We start from the raw sequence: 21,729 nt of genomic DNA on the forward strand, positions 1-21,729 counted from the left end.
TTACCCGATGGACCAGAAATATCAAAGTCTGGCATTCCCACATCAGCATTTGGACCTTTGAGGTTGATATTGGGTGCATTTACACTAACATCTGGGCCATCAAAGTTTCCGTCAATCTTAGGTCCTTTTAGGCTTGGAAAACTAAATTTAGGCATCTTAAATTTGGGCTTTTTGAATTTTGCTTTGGGTGAACCAATGTTAACATCTGGAGTGTTAACATTGAACTTGGGAGCTTTAAGGTCCATGTTTGGTAAGTCCAAGTCAGGGGCATCAATTCCACCCTTTATCTTTGGAGCTTTCAGACTCAGATCTGGTGAATTCAGATCTGTGTTTATGTCCATATCTGGTCCTTTTGGTAATGTACCAAAAAGATTGAATTTAGGCATTTTCAGTTTACTCGAGGGAGCTTTAACATCCCAGTCTGGAGAATGAAGCTCTGGCATATTCAGTTTACCTGATGGCATGTCCATGTTAAGCTTTGGGGTATTAAGGTCCAGTTTGGGGCTTTTGAGGTCAAACTTGGGCATGTTTATGTCTGGTGCATTTATTCCACCACTGAGTTTAGGGCCAGAGAAATTGAGATCAGGTGATTTGAGGTCCAGGTTAGGGCCATCTAACTTTGGACCAGAAAGCCCAAAATCAGGCAGGTTAAATTTTGGCTTTTTGAATTTACCCGATGGACCAGATAGATCAAAATCTGGCATTCCCACATCAGCTTTAGGACCTTTAAGATTGACATTGGGTGCATCAACATTGATGTCTGGACCATTGAAATTACCATCGATGTCGGGTCCTTTTAGGCTTGGAAGACTAAATTTTGGCATCTTTGGAGCTTCGAAGTCCATGTTTGGTAAGCTCAAGTCAGGGGCATCAATTCCACCCTTAGGCAATATGCCTGAAAGGTTCAAATTTGGCATTTTAAATTTGCTTGAGGGAGCATCAATATGCATCTCAGGAGCATTCAAGCCAATATTTGGTTTCTTCATTGCTGGTACCTTGAATTTACCAGAGGGCATATCTAAGTCGACGTCTGGTCCACTAAGATCTAGTTTGGGTTTTTCAAGGTCCATCTCAGGAAAATTCAAATCTGAGGAGCCAATAGCTCCTTTGAATTTGGGGGCTGAGAGATCAAGATCAGGAGTCCTTAGCTCACCATCAAGCCCTTTAAGCTTTGGTCCTGACAGTCCCAAATCTGGCATTGTTAAACTTGGCATCTTTATTTTTCCTGACGGACTTCGAATATCAGCATCTGGTCCCTTCAGATCTCCATCAAAACCAGGAACTTGAAAGTGTGGCAAATCAAATTTGGGGATTTTAAATTTAGGAGCTTTGTATTTTCCAGATGGAACTTTAGTGTCAACCGATGGCATTTGGACTTTTCCTGAAGGCATGTCAATGTCCGGCCCATGTATATCAAGTTGTGATACATCAACACCTGGCATTTCTAAGTCTAAGTCAGTAGGTCTCCCAGACAGCCTGAGTTTAGGTGTCTCTACATAACCGGAAGGATTGTCCAGATTAAGATCTGGGTTTTTCAGTCTCTTGGAATACTTGAGACCGAGTTTACCCGAGGGACCATCTGGGGTTCCTACATCTGGTGTCTTGACCTCACCTTCTGAACCACTGAAAGAAGGTCCAGAGAGGCCCAGGTCTGGCAGATTGAATTTCGGCATTTTGTATACATCAGTGTTTGGCAGTTGTATACCAGCTGTAGTGTTTGGACCCTCTGGTAATGTTCCGGACAAATGGAAGTCTGGAGCGTTAAACTGTGGATTTCTAGCATCGACTTTCAGTGTTGGTACCTGAGCTCCACTTAGAGCATTCCCATTCGACCCGAGACCCATCGGTGGAAGGTTCAGATTGCTGTCATATGTTAGTTCTCCAGCGTCATCAGATTGTGAATCATCATCAATATCTGTGGTCAGAGTCTTGGGTTTCATAAGTCCAAAGTCAACTCCGAGGCGAGGCAACCCCATGTTGTTCTTTGGGTGGACCTTGGATGAGCCTGGTGCAGTTGGCTTGGCGGAAACCTCCCCGGTCACAATGCTCTCCATGGAACCAAGCAAGTCACGTTTCATAAACTTCCTGATTTTGGCATTGTAGAGTTTGTTGTAGGAATCATTCAGCATCTAGGAATATAACCACAAGTTGGTGATTGGAATGTAATTATAATTCCTTCTGTTTGGTTTTCATCCCATTTGATTTGATAATATCTGTACTTCACATACCGTCTCAGGACTCTTGGAACACTCGTCCAAGTTTCCGAGGCTCTTGCTCAAGTTGTTCCTGGTGAGGACTCGGACCTTGTCGTCAAACGGCTCCATCACCTTCAGTACTTTCAACACCTCAGCGTTTGACTGTTGATCAAAATTTATTGTTGCCCCCAAAAGTTCATCCCCTGAAAAAGAAAATTCAAGTGTGTGCATAAAACAAGGGTGCAGATCATAATGTATCACCTGAAGCATAGAATCCTAAACCTGGCACTAACAATGGCGTTGCATTGGATACTGAGTTTTAAATGCATCTTGAATCTCTGATTACGCAGCATACAAACCTCCCAAACAAGTATTTAACATTTGAATGTCCTCAGAGAGCTATACTGTATTTCGATCATAATCTGCTAAACATAAATTTACACTGAGAAAATATGTAATGCATTACAACTGGACTGTGATTGATTGTGTGAAGGTGTTCCTAGACTACCGTACACAATATTAAAGACAGCTTTCAAGAAGTTATAGTACCGTAAATTAAAAAACACAAACTACAATCCAATAATTACCATAAGACTCAATAAAAAAACGACTGAAGTAGTGAACTCAATAAAAACTGCACATTTTAAGTGAGTATATTCTACGCACTTAGTTTTAAGTGTATCGGGTTAACAATGTACAATGACTTCAACTGTTAAAAATGTAAAATCTAAGACATACCTTCCCTCAGTCCCTGATTGGCTGAGTTGTTGATGCTGGAAACGACAAGCCCTCCTCCTCCAGCGTCAGGGCGTCGGAGACACTTCTTCCCCGGCGGTGTGACGGCTGCAAACACAGACGTTTGATAAAGTGTTTAAAACAGAAGCTCGTATCAACAGGATGAGCTTTTAACAGCAACAGAAATTTAACAATTATTAACACAGAACTAAAAACAATATGTAGATGTTACGTACCATGAACCTTGAGTCTCTGTCAGTGGCGTTGAATCAACCCTTTTGACTAAACCTGTAGAGGAGAATAAAATGTTCATTAAACAGATTTACAGTAATTCTTTGACACTCAGTGCAGCTTTCGAGATACTGAATGTTACACGTTAAAGCTTCCATAACAAAAACAGCAGGAACATGAATTGGCCTTCAATGGAACAGATGATCAAACAGCAGTGGTGAAATGTAACGAGGTAGATTTACTCCAGTACTGTACTTAAGTACAACTTTCACTTACTTGTACTTTACTTTGGTATTTCCAATTAATTCTAATTTACTTTTGGTAATGTAAGTATATGTTGATGCTAATACTTTTGTACTTTTACTTAAGATGCACGACTTTTACTTGTAACAGGGTATTCTACACCAATATGATATTAATACTTTTACTCAAGTAAAGGATCAGAGAACTTCTTCCCCCTCCGTACAATAGTTGCACATCTCAAAGCAGTTTAAACCACTGAAGTAAAGGAAGACTAAGTGAAAAATAAGTTTTGTTAATCAATCAATGGCAGAAAAACTGCAGCATTCTTGCTCTAACTTCTAACTAAGAAGCCCATTTTTCCAATCTACACTATGGCACCTGAATGCACCGCTCTGGCAGACTTCCGTCTCTTCTCAGCTTTAAATGCATTTCCAAGCTGAGAACAAGAAATAACATTTGGGTGGGGCAAATCTACTCTGCCAACTAATACCGTGTATGTACGGGAAACACTGGTATCGTTTATTGTATTAGTTACACTCAACAAAGCAATGTGTTTACAGCTGAAACAGAAAAGAGACTATTGATGAAATGCACATTGTTTCAAAGAAATTCTAAATCTGTACATATTTTTTAAAAGCTTCTTGGGTTACATTTGGAGTTTTTAATGTATGTTTTAATACTGTTTGTCTACATTTTACATCTTATCTCAGTGTGTAAAGAGCTCATTTAGACTAAAATAAATATCAAATCTTCATTTTACTGAAGATTCTAAATAAATGAACAGCACAGAACAGTTTGACTGCATACAGGTGGAAGAGTGACACCCAGGTAACTCCACAGGTGCGTCTCTCAGGTATTTCAGTTATGGCTGAAGGGGAAAAAGCCAGGAACAGGTCTATCGAGAGCACTGCGGACAAGTGTTCTGTTGTTGGGTGTTTCCTTTTTTTAAGCACACAAAGTTAAAAGAAAAAGAAAAAAGACCACACCCTCCACGTATAGAAGAGCACTGGCAGGCCTCCAGTAAATCCAGACACGCTATGTTCTATCAACAGCATGTGAAAGGGTTGAGCTGGATGAAGATATGCTCTATTCTACAGCAGCGAACTGCAGTTTGAACTCCACACATCAAAATAAAAGTGTATCACGGTCACACGGGAAATGTTATCTATATGTCACAGCATCAGTGTGCCATTATAGCAAAACATATTTAATCAGCGCGGGATTATTTCAATATCAATGTGATATTTACGAAATAGTTTACATTTCACATGGCAGAAGGTTAAAATGATGCTCATCACTTTTAAGGCGCATGAGCAGAATTTTAAGAAATATATGTGTTTAAGATGTCAAGCTGTTGTTAAAAGTCAACATTCATTCACACAAAATAAGTGTGAAATGATGTCAACGAGATGAAAAGACAACAATGTCAGTATCCAAACAATCAAAACACAGAATATTAGACAGTAAAAATGTACTATACTCTAATTTTCAACCACTTCTTCAAGACAAACCTCCACATTTACTGTGTGAAGCCAGATTAATGGCATTTAGCTCCAGAGGTCGTCTGTGCAAAGGAGGCAGCGGATTTACTACTTAAAAAGTTAAATATTATGCATTTTACAGGCAAAGCCAAAGTGCAGCTGCCTGCAGATATAAAGGCGGAATGTTCCGTCAGTAGGAGCTGATGCACAATAGAGATAGCGATCGATCAAAAACACGTTCTTTGCTTCATTAGCAACACTACATTGTGAGCCGTCAGCACATTTGTGACTCAGCAGCAGCAGAGGATGTGTAGTTAGTGATAATAAGAGGGTGCACACAGCAAGGTGAAGCTAATGCCATCAAAAATAACTTCATGTAATATTTACATTTTACATACTCATGCTTTTATGTTTTGTGCTTCTGCTCTGTATGTTTTTAGTGTCGAACAATGCAGCATGGTTTTGTCTTTAGACCATGTTTCTATTACATAATCATCTATTTGCTTTGCATGCGTCATCTCATGAGCCTCGCATGTCTTAATAGTACTTGACAATAAAGTATAAGGGATAATAATATTCTCTCTTCTTTTATTGTTTCTGCATGCAAAGGATGAACTATTTTATCATTTTAATCATATATTCTGTTTTTAGGGTGACTTTGTAACATCTGCCCAGAGACTATTGAAAAATAGCCTCTTGTCTAACTCTGGCACATTGACAGTGATGTTTTATTAACGTGCACTGTGCCGAACGAATAAACAAATGAATACAAATATAACCGACTTTTTAAATAAAACACGTTTTTCTCTGTTTCTTAGAAAAATGTAATTATGAGTGTTACGATACAGAGAAGTGGAAACTAAAAAACTAAAACTGTGTGTGCAAGACAGAAAAATAAAACCGTTCATGCGCACATGCTGGTTGAACATGAACCAAAAAGGAAACGACGTGTTTCAACAGTTTCTGTAGTCGAGATGAACGCGTGACAGAAACCACCCGGATAACGGCGCCTGAAACTGAAACACCGTCACCTTAAGGAGACGGCAGCACCCAGGGAAACAATGACGCAAGAGACTGACCTCAGGGTCCATCGGGCAGCTGGTTGGCCTCCGCGGTGTTGGTGTTGCGTCGAAGAGTTTTCAGCACAGAGTTACGAGTCCTGCTGTCTGTCTGCAGGTTGTGACTGAGGAGAGGAGCTGCAGGCAGGTGGACCAACACCTCACCTGAAGCAGGCGAACAGGTTGCACCTCCGATATCCCGCCTCCATTAACTGTCAATATACACAAACACACACGCCATCGTGCAAACACCCTGACTACCACACACCTGCGGCTCATATGCAGACAAAACACAAAACACGCAAAAGTACAACTTGAGTCCTTGACCTGTTTTTCCCCTCATACGTCAACACATCTGTTACCACAATCTAAATACAGACACACGCACCCACACGCACGCACGCGCACACAGAGTGATGGAAGATGTACTCAGATCGTTTAATTATAAGTAAAAGTACAAAAGAATGAACATCAAAATATACTTAAAGTACCAAAAGTATTAAAGTGTTTATTATGCAGAATGGTTCATTTCGGATTAATATAAGTTATATTATTGTATTATAATTAATGATGCGGCTAGTAAACACAGGGCTATATTTAACTGCGTTATTTACTGCTGGGCAGAGAATACATTACTATTTATTATTTGATTCATATCTTCTATCACTAATGTGAAGCTGTGCAGAAACTAAAGCCGTCACATAAATGTAGTGGAGGAAAAAACACAATATTTTCCTCAGAATTACTGGAGCAGAAGTATAAAGTAGCACAAAAGGAAAGTACTCAAGTACCTTGAATTTGTACTTAGCGACACACACACACACACACACAAACGGGAAAGGTAAGACAGAAAAACATAAACCAAACACTCCCCCACTGACAACCTGATGAATGTCAATGTGAGAAAAATGCTGCCCTGTGCCAAGGGAGCGGCAGGCGTTCCCTGCGTGAGTCACTCTGATTACAGCCACAAACACTGTGAATCTGGGTGGAAAGCAAAGGAGAGAGAGCTCACTGGCTCCACAGTCCTTATGTAATCGTACCTGGAACCGGTACGATTACTCCAGATGGACTCTGATGTTACAGAAGAACTGTGAGACAACGTCGTTTATTAGAAAAGTAACTGCTTTATTAAGACCTTCATTGTAAAGCAACCTCAGTGACAAAACGAAAACAAAAGAAAAAAACAACAAAAGAAATCCTTCTCAAATGAACAGCATTCACATGTGATTGTGTTAAAGGGTGTGGTCCTATGAAGAACTTCATACTATCCATAGTCTGTGTGTTACTACAGTAGATGGAGTCTGTGTCTAAAGTACGTCCTCAGCAGAACATTACTTTGTGCTGGTTCTCCTGTCCGTCTCTATAAACCCATCTACTGTAGCAGAACCCTGACTGTGGAGGACCTCAGACACACACACACACACACACACACACACACACACACACTACAGAACTATCTCTAAATATATCACATTTCACATACAGTAAGCTTAGTGTGTTCAGTGGCTCTTAACATGATACATGCATGTAGTAATACATGTTTTTTCTCACTCATTCGGTATTTGAGCTAAAGTTTACATTAGAGCTTCAACGATTCGTTGATTAATCAGCCGCTATTATAATCCATTAATTAAGTCATATTTCAAGCTAATATTTGATGGTTCGTACTCAAACATGGTCTTAAACTAAAGTGCAATCATTGTTTTGGGGCGATCACATTGAGCTCTTGGACGTTGTGACGATTCATCGATGAGGAAAACAATCAGTCGGTTCCAGTTCACACTGTGTCGTCCCTAAAACACCTCGTTACAGCACGACAGTCAGGATAATGAAAGGTTTACGTGTTGACACAAGTTTGGAAATAAATGTCAGGAATACATGAAGTCACAGCTGTTTGTAACGGATACACATGAGAGAACAAACACAGCACAGATAAACCCTGAAACAGCTGCACACAAACCCCTGAATCAGCAAAAACAACAAACATGGCCGCACGACGATGGTCGAGTACAGAGAGTCGTATGTGAGGCCTGCTGCCCGTTACCTGCTTGTAGTAATACATTAAAACATATCTAAGCAGGACAGAGGCTTGATTGACCCCTATGCAGTGCAGATTGGTATTGCTTCATAGTTTAAAAAGAAAAGTAAAGAGATCAGCCACCGTGGGAAGAAGTAATTTAAGGGAAGTACAGTTTTTCCTCCAACAAGAAAAACAGGAAAATGTCAGATAAAGGGTGCAGTCAGCAATTCTAATCCAATACACTTCAACCGAGTCTTCAACCGAGCCGCAAAACACTCTTCCAGCCAATCAGCAAGAGGCGGGGTTCGTGCTCGCGCACATGGATGCATAAAGAGAAAGGCAGCGGGAGCGAGAGGGACGGTAGTGTGTGGAGTACAAATATCAACAATCCTTCTCGCTGACTCCGCCATTACTGCTGTTTGAGCATCAATTGAAAGAAGCTAAGTGTCAGCATAAAGGGGAGAAGATATCCACAAACCCACATCATCACTTCCCAGGTCAAACAGAACCCTGGAGCAAGGCACTGCCCCGCTTCTCTGCTCCAAAATCCTCCATAGAGTCTCTTTAGCCGTCTCTCTCTCCTCTCCTACCGACCAGCCTGAGGAAGATGGAGCGGTCTGTTCGGGTAGAGAACGGCCGGGGTGTCAAACTCCACCACCTTCCCAGCATGCAGCACCAGCACCCGGTCGCAGTCCATGATGGTGTTGATCCTGGAGACACGAGAGTTTAAAAACAAACAAAAGAGAAACACGAGAGCAGGAGCCTAATTCTGTCAAACGTGTCCACGGCTGACTGTAATATTACAGAGAAAGGAAATGAATGTGTGCGTCAGAAGAGCCGTCACCTGTGAGCAATAGTGAGGACGGTCTGGTGCTGGAACTTCTCTCTGATGGTCTGTTGCAGCAGTTTGTCCGTCTTCTGATCCACGCTGGCTGTAGCTTCATCGATGCACAGAACCTACACGAGGGGAAACATCGGGGGGGGTTACGGTGCAAAGCTGTGGTTTCATTGGAAGCAGTGGTTACAGACGTGTAGGTGCTACTGGGACGGATATTTAAGGGGAAAACATTGCTTTGTTAAATTGACTTTGTGTCAGAGGCTCAGTTAAAAATCTAAAATATTAGACACAAATAGTGAGCATCTATTGTGAGTTTACTGTTTTCACTGAGTCCTCAGCTGCTAAAGGTGTGTTGGCTCATAGAGACAGTGGTAAGACAGCAGACATGTTTTTAAACAAACATTTACTTACAAGGGCAGCGTTGACAGACGCGTGTAAGTTGGAGGTTAATTATTAGATCAACTGGAGGTGAGCTGTCAATCAATCGGAGTGAAATTGTTTTTAAATTAAAAGTTTTGGTTCAGCCCTCCTCTGTGAGCAGGGTGTGATGTTTGGCAGACTCGCCCTTTTACACATGCGAGTAGTGTCAGGCTCTCGTGATGTGAACAAATCAAACAGTGTGATAAAAATAGAGCAGAATACAAGGAAATAGGTTCGGGCTGTAAATCAAACTCTAATCCTGAAGACATCCATGAAATCACACCCAGTTCTCTAAACATGTGCCAGTGAAGTGACTGCACTAATTAGCATCATTAACAGCTGTATTTGTGCAACTGTTTACGTTTGATGATCATAATTAGACTTTATCGAGCTCGTCTCTGTGCCGGGATCGCACCGAGCGACCGATTCTATTTGAGCTGAATGAACTTGAGTTCTGTTCTACTGGATTCTACTGCAGTGAGCTGCTGGCTGAGCCTGCAGCTCCTCAGCCAGGTCACCAGCTCCACGGTGCTCTGCTGTTGTGTGGAAAACTACTCGCATGCAGCACGACATCAGATGCTGGTCGCTCATGAAATGACGGAAAACCTATTTCCAAAAGAACGCGCGTTTGTTTGGTTGCACTGTAAACACATATTGAAAAGGTGAAATCTTTAAAAAAATACAACCGTAACTTATGCAATGCTGTTTCTTTTTCTTTTTAAATATACCTGTTTAAGGGACAGTTCAGATGTTATGAAGTGTGTGTGTATGAGGTTCTTCTCCACAGTCAGGGTTCTACTACAGTAGATGGAGAACCAGGAAGAACCAGCACGGGAGCAAAGTAATGTTCTGCTGAGGACGTATTTTAGACTCCTAAAAGAATCAACGTCAGTTTAAATGAACGTTATATTTAGAATATTTACACCACTAAACCTTGACTCAGACAGATTTCTGACTGCAGGATTACCTCTCTTCAGAGCCACCAGACTCAGAACACCCAGGAGCAGCTGGTCCACCGCTGCCTCCATCTGTTAGTGTGTTTGTGCGACTTTGGATTCAACAAAGTCACACAACAACACAAACTAACAAGATTAAATTACTGTTTGAAGAACCTCATACAAACACACTTCATAACATCTGAACTGTCCCTTTAACAGAAAGAAAAAATAAAAGAATACATAAGAGAAATAAGGTGAACTATTTACTGGAGCATCGTTTAAACTGATGATCTGCTGCTTCCACATGAGCACAATGTCAGCAGCTGCTCTGTAGAAGAGTAACTGCTTTGTGAGGGCTCACCTTGGCCTGAGTCAGCAGAGCTCTGGCCAGACACAGCAGCTGTCTCTGTCCCACAGAGAAGGACTTCCCTCTCTCCCCAACCTCAGCATCCAGACCACCTGACACACACACACACACACACACACACACACACACACACACACATGAAAGGAGTTACATCACTCCGAAGCTTTTGGGGTGTGAAGCGACGCATACAAATGTGACACAAGATCGGCTGCAGAGGAAGCTGCACCAGGTCGTGTTTTCACGTTTAAAGTCTTAAAGTACAAAGAGTAGAGAGTCCATTTCTCCTGCATCCACTAAACTAAATATTCAGAGTGTCTCCTCTTCTACTTCCTGCTTTTTTCTTTCCAAAATAAATTTTTAAAAAAATGAGCGAGGAAGAGGAGGATGAGAAAAAGAAAAGGATGGTAGGTTGTAGCTATAACCTGATCTCCTGTAACCTCATCAGGTGTCCTGTAACCTGTCCTGGGTGCACCCTTCCTTCAGATGTTCTGATCAACAATCACTGCCACAGAAGCAGATGAAGGCTTTAATCACGCCACCACACAGGAATGATAAAAGGGCGGAGTGCATTTTGCGAATTACAGGACAGTGAGTCAGGCGGATTAACTGAACACAGACACACCTGATGTTAATGAGTGTCGCTCTGCTCATCCTTAATTCCCTGTGTCACCCCGTCTCACCCGCCCCGCTTTCATTACCGACTCCCTCGGTACACCTCTCACCCATCCTGCTGACCACAGAGCCGAGGTGGCACTGGTCCACCACGTCCAGCAGCTGCTGGTCCGAGTGTCGCCCACACGGGTCCAGATTCTCCCTGACGGTCCCGCTGAACAGGAAGGGGTCCTGAGGAATAATGGCCAACCTGGACCTGCAGAGGGCGCCACCACAACACACACACAAAATTACTTGCTGTGCTTTTACTACACTGTACAGAAGTCTGAATTAAGCTACAGATAATGTGTGAAAAACAAGGATGATCTGTCCACCAAAGACAACGTCTAACAGAGGGAGGAATTATTAATTCACCCCACCACCACATACCTGAGCTGAGCCAGGCCCACAGTGCTGATGTCCAGCCCGTCCAGGAGGATCTGACCCTGGTTCAGCTCCGCCATGCGGAACAGGGCCAGGAACAGGGTGGACTTCCCGGAGCCCGTGCGTCCCACGATGCCCACCTTCTCCCCGGCTCGCACCACCAGGCTGACTCCGTCCAGGGCGTTGGGGAGACCGTCCCTGTAGGCCAGGACCACACCGCGGAGCTCCAGGCAGCCCTGCTCGGGCCACGCCGGCGGCAGCTGACGGTGAAACACAGAGGAGGAAGTGAAACATCATTACATACACAGTAAAATCACTGTGAAGCTTGTCTAACTTTGTATACATTTGTATTAAATATCTGCTTTCTTTTTTAAGGGGGCCCAGACCTCATGTTGGGAACCACTGCTCTAGTTCATGTGCTCCATTAAACCCCCTCTTTAATGGCTGGTTATCAGTTTGGGTTCGTGGCGGCCTCACCTGTGTGTTCTGGTGTTGCGGCTCGGTAGGAAGCCCGGTGGAGTACTCCTCAGTTCTCTCCACGCTCACCAGCTGCATCTCAGTCTGGGTGAAGCTGAATATGAGGCCGCACAGCAGGAGCGTGATGGACAGGGCGTAGGACAGGGATAGACCCACCAGACCTGGAGACAGCAACACGCATCACGGAAAACCGAGTCATCTCATGTTACTGGTGCACAGCCACCAAAGAAATTCAGCGGCGGACTCACCTGGATCGACAGAATTATACTGGTGCTGGACGACAGCGAGCACCCCGAGGCCGGTGACCACAACGACGCCGATCAGCTGCAGGCGGATGCTCAGCCACTGCATGGCGGCGTTGCTCAGGAACAGGCAGCGTTGGTTCTGCTCCAGACGCCGGGCGATCTCCTCCTCGAACCTGCAACGACGAAAAGAGTCTGACGCAGTGAAACGATGGTTAGGGCTGCAACTTATCTCGGAGTGAAGCGGAGCATGTGGGCAGGGTGTGATTCCAGGGATTAGATCAAATCTTTCAGGGATTTGGTGTCTCTAAAATATGGAGTTTCTAGAGCTACGCGGATTAGGAACTTTGATTGTTGGACCAGGAAGCGGAAGAGAGATTCAAAAATAAAATCCACCCACTCAGCCCAAAATCACAGCAACTTCTGGGAAGTAAAAATAAGTTTTTTGCCAGAAGATTTGCTAATTTATTCTCTAAGCTTTCAGTCACATACTGGAGAACGTGTGCAGCCGTTTCTTGTTTTGTAGTAGTGAGCGGTAGTTTTTTCAGCTACCAAGTGTGATTTGGAGGATGGAAACAGTTGGCCAGTCGATCCAAATCCCGTCTGATTATGTAAAAGTTCTGTATTTGTAATACCAAGAATATTTTCAGCTTTTAGAGGAAGAGCAAAGAGAGGAATTTTGCTTTACGAGTACTCAACATAGCGAACAGCTATGCCATGCAGGGACTCAGAATAAGAACCTGGAAAAGGTTGCTTTTCATTAATCTCACCACGTTCTCTCACCTCAAACCTGTTTTAAACAATTAAAACTGACTAATAAATGGCCATAAAGATTAATGCTACTCTAAAAATGTCGGTACATTTTCCCAAATATAAAAGTAGTTGATAATATGTGTGAAAATACTCTGAAAAGAAGGTCTAGACATCGATGAATCTGTAAATTATCAGCAGATCTATCATGACCACTCGTCTCCCACACGTCTCTCACCTGGCAGAGCTGCCGCTGGCCCGGATGGTTCCCAGACCGGTCAGCGTCTCGGAGAAGTGCGAGTAGACGGGCGACAGAGTGATGCTGCACAGGCGCTTCAGCTCCCGGGAGGTGTGTCGGTAGAAGCGCTGCGTGCGGTGGCACACCAGAGCTAGGGGCAGCAGGAGCGCGAGCACCCAGGGGAGGCCGTAGCTGATCACCACCAGCATGCCCAGCAGGCCGAACACGTTGGCCAGCAGGATGTTCAGGATGAACGGCAGGCTGTCGTCCACGGTGTACAGGTCCGAGGAGAACCGGTTGAGAACGCGGCCCATCGGGGTGGTGTCGAAGAAGGACACGGTGGCCTGAGGGGAGGGTGTGAACAGGAAGTTAAGATGAACCAACCAAATGAACCCAGGGAGATAAAGTTCAGAAAAACGATCTTAAAGCTGCTTTTCAATATTTTTATATTTATAAACACGTTTACAGTAACTTCCTGGCATCCAGCTGCCAGGAAGTTACTGTAAAATCTACAGCAATCTTTTTACAGTGATGGTTCCAGTGACGTCCTCCCATCAGCTGGTCTGGAGTTTCATCCTGGCGACCCTTCAGTCAGTCAGCCTGGTCCTCTAACCTTCATCCGCTGCTGCCAAACACAACAAAACACTCAAGCCTGCTCAGGGAGGCTCGAAGCTCCGCCGACGCACCTTAAGGACCCGCTCCAGAAGCCTGTCGTGGATGGCCGCGGCGGCGCAGATGGCTCCGTAGGCAAAGAGGAAGGCCCTGAGGGCGGTGAAGACGGTGTTGGCCGCCGCGACGGAACCGTACACCGTCAGGTAAAACCTGACATCGGAGCTCATGTTGCTGCTCGAGGAGAGTGTTTGCAGAGAGGACAGAGGAGACCTGAGCGGGAAGACGTCAACGTGTTACTAAGACTTCAGTGAAATGTTGTCAGAAAGACTTAAAAATAGTCCTGTTTACCATCACAGATGATGGATGATGATGTTTGTCAGACTAACATGGTATATCAGTAATCTGAGCTACGATGAGGACATGTTACACTGATTACTGTTAAAAAAAAGATCAATAGAACAGCTGATTCCAGCCTTATGAACAGTTGTGAGAATACTATCGTGTTCTCAAGTGACATTGTGAGAATCTACTATTGATTGGACAACTTACATTAACCCTCCTGGTGAGAAGAGCAGCAGGTGTGGTGAGCTGAAGGCACACGAGGAGGAACTGTTTGTTCTGGTGGAGCCGTTGTTTTTCAGCTCTGAGATCCAGTGAGACAGCCACCAGTCAGACACGTTCTTAGAGGCTGAAGCACAAAACACACACACACACACACACACAGGCAGTTTGTTGTAAAGTGGATTTAAACGGGGGAAAGTGAGCGTCATCACTGTACTCAGATCAAGCTGTAGAAGAGCGGTCGATCCAAACCTTGCATGAGGAGCAGCGACATCAGGATGGAGGCGGCCAGAACTCCGCCCACAGCGACCCAGTAGGTCTGGTAAACTCTCCACGCCAGCCCGCCCACCTGCTTCTGCTCCGCCCCCAACAGGTCAGGGTCATCATCCACACACAGATTAGGGGAGGAAACCGGCTCCTCCTCCTCTTCCTCCTGCTGCTGCTGCACGCCATCTGGTTAAAACCAAGAGGGGGGACGTGAAAATAATGGGATTACTATAAAAGACCACCACACTGTACTGAAGAGTTCACACAGAAGTTGTGAGCCTGCTGTAATAACACATTAAACCGGTACACATAAATAGGCTAATATTAAATATTCATGAAGAAGAGGAGGTCAGCAGCACGTCTCTTCTTCATGCAAAATTTAAAGTCCACAGTGTTCATTAAAAAAGTTAAACAAACGAGAGTACTTAAGCATAGTACAGAGCTAAACGGTAATAGCCCCACGTTAACATGCCAACAATGCTAACATGCTAACATGCCGATCAGCAACATCCACACTCTCCAGTGAAGCAGTCCTGACTCCAGGTGAACAAACCTTTCTTTCTCATGTTGTGGTCATTCTTCCGTTTCTTCGGCACCGCCTCGACCAGAGGCAGGATTTCTGCTGGTGTGCCTGTTAAAAAGGAACCCAGTCAGCATTCACAGGTTCTACAAGAACACAGCACGCAGCATTTCTCAACTTAAAGAGCACGTTCCAAATATCTTAAAGGACAGTTCTGATGTTCAGAAGTGTGTTTGTATGAGGTTCTTCTCCACAGTCAGTGTTCTACTACAGTAGATGTCACATGATGACAACAACCACATGTGACATTCGCTCCCGTCTGAGCAGGATGTTTGTTTTCTACCCGTTTTGACGATCGTTCCGTTCTCCATGAGGACCACCATGTCGGCTTTGTCCACAAACTCCACGCGGTGTGTGCAAAGGATTCTGGTCTTCCCCCTGAGCAGCTCCATGATGCACTTCTTCATGAGGTGTTCGGCCACATCGGCGTCGACTGCTGCCAGCGGATCATCGAGGAGGTAGATGTCTTTGTCCTGCAAAAAGAAAAGGTTGCATCACATGATACACCTGCTGATGATACGTGGACATGTTTTTCTGGCTTCGTTGTTGTATAAAAGTTTGTTTGTTTGCAGTCAGGCGGCTGAGAGGACTACTTTATGTGTCTGAATGGACTTTCATGCTTTTAGGTTGTAGACAGTCCTCTTTACAAACACGTGGGGTTTTGTGTTGTACATGGAGAACAAAACGCTGTAGAAGGATTTATACAGCAGACAGCCGAAAGAGCACAAAGAGACAAAGAAGAACAAAAATCAGCTTAAAAGAAACTGGAAGCTTAAAGCAGGAACATGTTTGCTGATTTAAATAGGAACAGCTTCCTGTTTCACGGTCAAGTGTTTCACAATAATGCAGCCTTTTACAAGCTGGAATTAAACAGGCTACATGTCGCTTTAGCAAAGCTCTTAGAATAGGAAAAGAAGGCTAGTCTAGAGTTAGCACGACTGGTTTACCAGCTGAACAAATCACAGTTTAAACCTCTTCAGGGTAAACACTGAGTCGACTGCAGAGGGCCCAAATAAAAACAGACTAACTCAATATTTACACCGTTGAGGTTCAATAACGATCGAGGGTCACAGACTCTTCTCTGAACTGGAAAACAAAGTCAGCATCCAAGTTGCAACAGCGTTCTCCGCCGGCATGCAACTCTGTCGGGACATCAACTAAATGGAAGTTTGAAACATTTAAGTCTTCCGTCTTTTGGGGTCAAAAAACTACTTCAAAAGTAAACTACACATGCGACTAGACATCTGGCTAATGGTCTCATTCTATGACAAGATTTAGAGTTCCACGTGTAGACAGTAGAGCTGACAGGCAGGACTCTCCTCCCGCCAACTTAACTTCTTCACAGAAATCTAATAAAAGCAAAGCAGCATCCGTCTATTTATGTAGGTCATATAGCAGCATCAGTATGACATGTTTCATAAGCAATGCAACCTATTGGTATCACATTGTGAAGTGCTTTTGTCCTTTTCTGCACGTCTCTCTGGGCTTGAAGCAGAAGGCTGGTGTGTGTGCAGAGGACTCACCATGTAAACAGCTCTGGCGAGGGCCAGACGAGCCTTCTGTCCTCCGCTCAGAGTCACTCCATTCTCTCCAACTTCTGTCCGGTCACCGTTCGGCAAAACCTGAAGAGGAGTTATTTAAACATATTAAATAATCACACAAACTGTATTATCAGGCTCCAGGCGATCGATTGAAGAGCTCTCGCTCTGGACCAAAGCGTTAGACCGACCGATGGACGGTCGTCTCCGTCTTTAGAGTCCACGCTTCAGGTGCAAAATGTGTCTCAGTGTAAACAACCCAGAGAGTCGCTGAGACACTGCAGGTGAGAAATGCAAAAGCAGGAGAAGACGCAGACATAAAAAGGGCGAAGCGATCGTACGTTGAGGTCGTCGGAGAGGGCGCAGGCGTCGATCACAGCCTGGTAGAAGTCAGGATCGTAGTCTTTGCCAAACAGGATGTTGTCCCGCACCGATGCATGCTGGATCCACGGCTCCTGAGACGCCAGACCGAATCCGGCCTCTCGGTCTGCGACGTACACCACCCCACTCAGCCTGGAGAGAAGAACACTGAGTCAAAACGCTGTTCAGAGACCTAAAAGCTGTTAAAGTCGCTTCTAATGAAGAGGACCGGTGAGTTTAGTCCACACAACAGTCGGGATGAAAAGTATCATCAAAAATAAAGCACGTTTTTAATGAATTTGTGAAGTTGTATGATACTCCCTAACTTCCCCCCAATCTCTGATGGTTTATTCCTCTTTGTGAGCATTAACCTTACAAATAAAATTCATAGCAAGTCCTGTGAGTACCTCGCATCTCTAGAAAGAACAAAAGACCTGTTTTCAGCTTTGTGTCGATGTATTTTCCAGCTGATCAAAGAGTCTTTTCAAACATTTCCTCCTCCAGTTTATCACAAACATTCAACATCAACACATCTGGAGATACGAGATCTTCACTGGACAGGAAGGAGATGAACAATGTAAAAAGTACAAGATTTACTGAGATGATTAGAAGTATAAAAGGGAAACAAAAGGGGAATACAGAATTAAAGTTTACCTGTTGAGTTCTCCAGTGAGAGCAGCCAGTAAGGAACTCTTCCCACAGCCGACCTTCCCCACCACCACAACCAGAGAGCCCTGAAACCAGAACACCATACGTTACTGCTCTCACCGCCGCACACCGACGCCAAGATTCTACATCAAAAAACATTTTATTTAAGAATCAAATCATTTTTATTTGACTTCAGTTAAGTTGAAGACACACTAACTGAAAGTTTTCACCCTTAAAAGTATTTTTGGAATGAAAATACAATATTTAATATTCGGTTTTATCAACGCTGTACTGGTGCTTTGTGCCAGTGATGTCTGAGCACTTTTATGTTTGAAATTGGATTTTTAAATTCCGTCCTCTGCTCTTGAAGAGAACACGAGGCCACGGAGACAGTGAGGTGATTGTCATGTGATGTACTGTGTACGTCTTGGCGGAGGGATGCACCTTGGTGACGTGCAGAGTGAGGCTGTGCAGCAGCAGACTCCCTTTAGCAGCTCCAGCTTCACTTTCTCTCTCTTTGTCGGGCCCCTGCCAGGAAAATGTCCCCTGGCTCAACAGGATCGATGTCTGACTGTCTTCAGGAGACACTAGGGCAGATAGATAGAGAGAGAAATAATGATAGATAATTATAATAACATTTAATGAGCAGAGGTTTCTAACTTTCACATTTAGTTTTTATGAAACATAACTTCATAAAGTGGTGAATGATAAGAGCTGGAGCTTTAAACAGTTGTATGATGTTTGAAGAGAGCGACCGACCGAACGGGACCAAACGAATACTAAACCGTGACCCGCTGCAGGTCAGCGATGAGACGCAGCGTACCGAGGGCGTAGTACGCCGGCAGATCCTGGTTGGTCAGTTTGAAGAAGCGTTGGATTCGCTCCAGAGACACTTTGGCCTCCAGGATGCCGTTGAGCACCCAGGGGAACGAGTTGAGAGGGATGATCAACATCCCCACCAAAGCCAGCGTGGTGAACACCTGCAGGGGACGAGATTACGCCGACTCGTCAAACATAATGTACATTTAAGGTTTGTAAAATGTTGTTTGTTTCCTCCCGGCTCACTGTTTGCTCCAACACAGTTACGTTCCCCCCCCCCCGACCATCTTCTGAAAAAGGCTTCCCCACCTTGGCCGCAGTCAGCTGGTGTCCCAGCAGCACGTAGGTGACGAAGGTGAGGATGGAGATGACCACCGGCAGAGCGGCCCAGGTGTAAACACACATGGCGTCCAGGTACTTGAGGGCCTTGAGGTGGGACAGCTCTTGTTTACGACAGTCGGCGACCTTCTGAGTGAAGTGAGGCTCCCAGGCGTAGAACTTGATGACGCGAATGCCGAAGAGGATCTCCGTCATCAGCTGAGAGAGAAAAGACTAAAAGTTAACGAGAACAACCGGAATCTCGACAGTCGTATTTGGCAAATACTTCATGAATAAGGGATACATTCACTCATCACTATTAATATTATCATTAATACTACTACTATTACTACCAATAATAATAATGCTGCTACCTCCATCATGTCAAAACGACAGGACTTCTCTGGTAGGTTCTCACCCTAACCCGGCTGTCCTTGTGCCGGAGCATGTGTTGGTTGTTGCTGAGAATTCGTGAAGCGAGGAACTTGTTGAAGGGCACCAGCAGCAGCGCCACGCAGAGCCCCCCGAGGAAAGCCACGCCCACCTGCAGGTACAGCAGGTAGAGGGTGATGGCAAACAGCAGGGGCAAGCTCCACAGCTCGTGGAAGCTGCTGAAGAAGTTGACCACGCGGTCGGTGTCCGTGCTCATCAGGTTCACCACCTCTCCCAGCGTGGTGCCGGCCAGGCTGCAGCCGCTGACCTGCAGGGCTTTGCTGTAAACGGCTGACACCAGAGCGGCGCGCGCCGACAGTGCCACCTTGGAGACCTCGAAGACGAAGATGTTCTGGAGGAAGGAAGAGAGAAGGGTGGTGGCAAAGAGCCCCAGAGCGCACCAGACCCCCCAGCTGACTGGAGCTCCCTCGTCCTCCATGAAGTTCACCAGACTGCTGAGGAGCAGGGGACCTGTGAAGCTCAGCATGTTCACCGCCACCTTCAGCACACCGAGGGCGTAGTAGCGCAACCCGAACGCCTTGTGCAGCACCCTCAGCAGGCCTACGTCACCCTGCAGCTCCAGTGGTTCCTCCCGGTATTGTGAACTCCAGGTGCCGCTCAGGAGGTTCCTGCTGACCGGCCGAGGCCACTGATCTCGCCCGTTACTGACTGCCGCCCCTCGTCGGCAGGCTTCCCAGCACTGGTGGAAGTATCGGCACACCACAGTAGTCTGAAGCTTCCGAGGGAGGTGATAGACGTCAGCTGGTCTGTCCAGCTCCCCTCGCTGTCCTCGCCTGAGGAGAGGAGTCAGCCACAGGTAGAAGAGCCGCGAGACGCAGCCGCTCCCGTCCTCGGCCACCATCTCCCCTGTATCCGGCTGGGTGCTCTCTGGGACGAGTGGGGATCCATCCACAGCGTTGATGTGCAAAGTGTATCCGGCATCGCTGATGCAGGGAAACGCAAATGCCAGAAGATAAACCAGAAGGGGGAGCGTCCGGGCCGAGGAGAGCACAAAACGAGCAAATTCAAGAGGCTCCACGAGGTTCAGATATTCCTGATCGTTGCAGTAAATCATCAGAGTGACGACCAGGTTCGGGACAGACAGAAGAACCAGTAGAAGCAGCAGAGGAGGTCCTCTGGTTCTCCTGAAAGCCGTCCTCTGGAGCACCGTGACGGCACCGAAGTGGACCAGCCAGGCCAGGACGGCGCAGCTGTCGGCCAGGATGTCCAGGTACAAGTCCGCCTGCTGCAGGAGGCTCACCAGCACCACGTCGGCAGCGAAGAGCAGCGCCGCCAGCAGAGCCGACACCCGCCGGAGTGTCCAGCCACAGGGGGGGGGCGTCTGGAGGAGGTCGCGTCTACAAAGCAGGAGCATTATTACAGAAAATACAACAGATGCATGATAAGAAATGGATTTCTGTGGCCAATACTGATGTGAGGTGGACAATAAACACTGACTTTTAGATTGATAACTTTATTTACCAACTCGTAAAACCAAAATTTAGGGTAAAGACGTTTCACTGATGTGGACAAACTGCACGGTATGAAACTCTAGTGAATGAATAGACTGTCTGGACAGACCAAGAAGAGCATGTTGTCAGGTGTGACCCACCTTTGCACAGCGAGGTAGCAGGCGCTGAAGACGGCCATCCCCGCGTGAGGCACGGCTCCGAGGACCAGCTGGTTAAAACACGAGCTGACGTGTCCATCCTGCCACACGGGGAAAGGATTCTGCTCGTCCGAATGGCAGAAGCCTGCGAACAGCTCTGCTGGCCCAAAGACCCTCATTGCTCCTCCCGTTTCACCGCCGTCATCCTAGAAAACACCTTTAAGGGACGGAGAGCGATAACAGAGACGCTGGTTATTCATTATGAAAACAGACAGAGGTGCGTGTCTGCCTTCAAAGCCACGATGTGAGTCACAGCGCAGATTAAAAAGGTGAGAAACATGTCAAAGTGTGACGTTTGTAGTATTGAAACTTTTATAAATTAACCACAATGCGTCCTCGCACAGACTTGTTGAAAACAGCAATAATTAAGCTCGTTATAGGAGACATTATTGTGAAACACTTGACACTGAAACCTGTTCCTCTTCAAATCTGCACACATTCTGATGCTAAGCTTCCAGTTTCTTTCACCATCTTATTTAACGATTGCTCAGTGGGATTTGTCTCTTTCTAACTTTTCAATAATCTGTCTGGTTGAACATATATATATACACATATATACACATATATACACATATATACACATACATACATACATATATATACACATACATACATACATATATATATATATATATATATATATACATATATATA

At 45.2% G+C, this 21,729-nt stretch overlaps 2 protein-coding genes across 2 annotated transcripts in view; both read right to left on the reverse strand.

Annotated features, from left to right (window-relative positions):
* LOC116399728 (neuroblast differentiation-associated protein AHNAK) overlaps nt 1–6,205 on the reverse strand; it is an 8,495-nt gene extending 2,290 nt beyond the window's left edge. Inside the window, exons 1-5 of the mRNA XM_031877109.1 lie at nt 5,965–6,205; nt 3,167–3,218; nt 2,934–3,038; nt 2,229–2,398; nt 5–2,129 (exon numbers count right to left, since the gene is read on the reverse strand). Of these exons, the coding sequence (XP_031732969.1) occupies nt 5–2,129; nt 2,229–2,324 (2,221 nt within the window). The 5' untranslated portion in view covers nt 2,325–2,398; nt 2,934–3,038; nt 3,167–3,218; nt 5,965–6,205. The remainder of the gene's footprint in view (nt 1–4; nt 2,130–2,228; nt 2,399–2,933; nt 3,039–3,166; nt 3,219–5,964) is intronic.
* A 715-nt stretch (nt 6,206–6,920) lies between these two features.
* abcc10 (ATP-binding cassette, sub-family C (CFTR/MRP), member 10) overlaps nt 6,921–21,729 on the reverse strand; it is a 20,207-nt gene continuing 5,398 nt past the window's right edge. The window contains exons 3-23 of the mRNA XM_031877114.1: nt 21,019–21,232; nt 19,393–20,764; nt 18,966–19,193; nt 18,661–18,817; nt 18,282–18,424; nt 17,844–17,923; nt 17,171–17,342; nt 16,815–16,913; nt 15,575–15,764; nt 15,265–15,342; nt 14,697–14,897; nt 14,433–14,571; nt 13,958–14,153; nt 13,272–13,615; nt 12,290–12,459; nt 12,042–12,202; nt 11,571–11,824; nt 11,252–11,397; nt 10,524–10,621; nt 8,811–8,923; nt 6,921–8,676 (exon numbers count right to left, since the gene is read on the reverse strand). Of these exons, the coding sequence (XP_031732974.1) occupies nt 8,553–8,676; nt 8,811–8,923; nt 10,524–10,621; nt 11,252–11,397; nt 11,571–11,824; nt 12,042–12,202; nt 12,290–12,459; nt 13,272–13,615; nt 13,958–14,153; nt 14,433–14,571; nt 14,697–14,897; nt 15,265–15,342; nt 15,575–15,764; nt 16,815–16,913; nt 17,171–17,342; nt 17,844–17,923; nt 18,282–18,424; nt 18,661–18,817; nt 18,966–19,193; nt 19,393–20,764; nt 21,019–21,194 (4,641 nt within the window). The 5' untranslated portion in view covers nt 21,195–21,232 and the 3' untranslated portion in view covers nt 6,921–8,552. The remainder of the gene's footprint in view (nt 8,677–8,810; nt 8,924–10,523; nt 10,622–11,251; nt 11,398–11,570; nt 11,825–12,041; nt 12,203–12,289; nt 12,460–13,271; nt 13,616–13,957; nt 14,154–14,432; nt 14,572–14,696; nt 14,898–15,264; nt 15,343–15,574; nt 15,765–16,814; nt 16,914–17,170; nt 17,343–17,843; nt 17,924–18,281; nt 18,425–18,660; nt 18,818–18,965; nt 19,194–19,392; nt 20,765–21,018; nt 21,233–21,729) is intronic.

The sequence above is a fragment of the Anarrhichthys ocellatus genome, unplaced genomic scaffold (assembly GCF_004355925.1).
Source record: "Anarrhichthys ocellatus isolate YVR2014 unplaced genomic scaffold, GSC_Weel_1.0 scaffold126, whole genome shotgun sequence".
NCBI lineage: Eukaryota > Metazoa > Chordata > Actinopteri > Perciformes > Anarhichadidae > Anarrhichthys > Anarrhichthys ocellatus.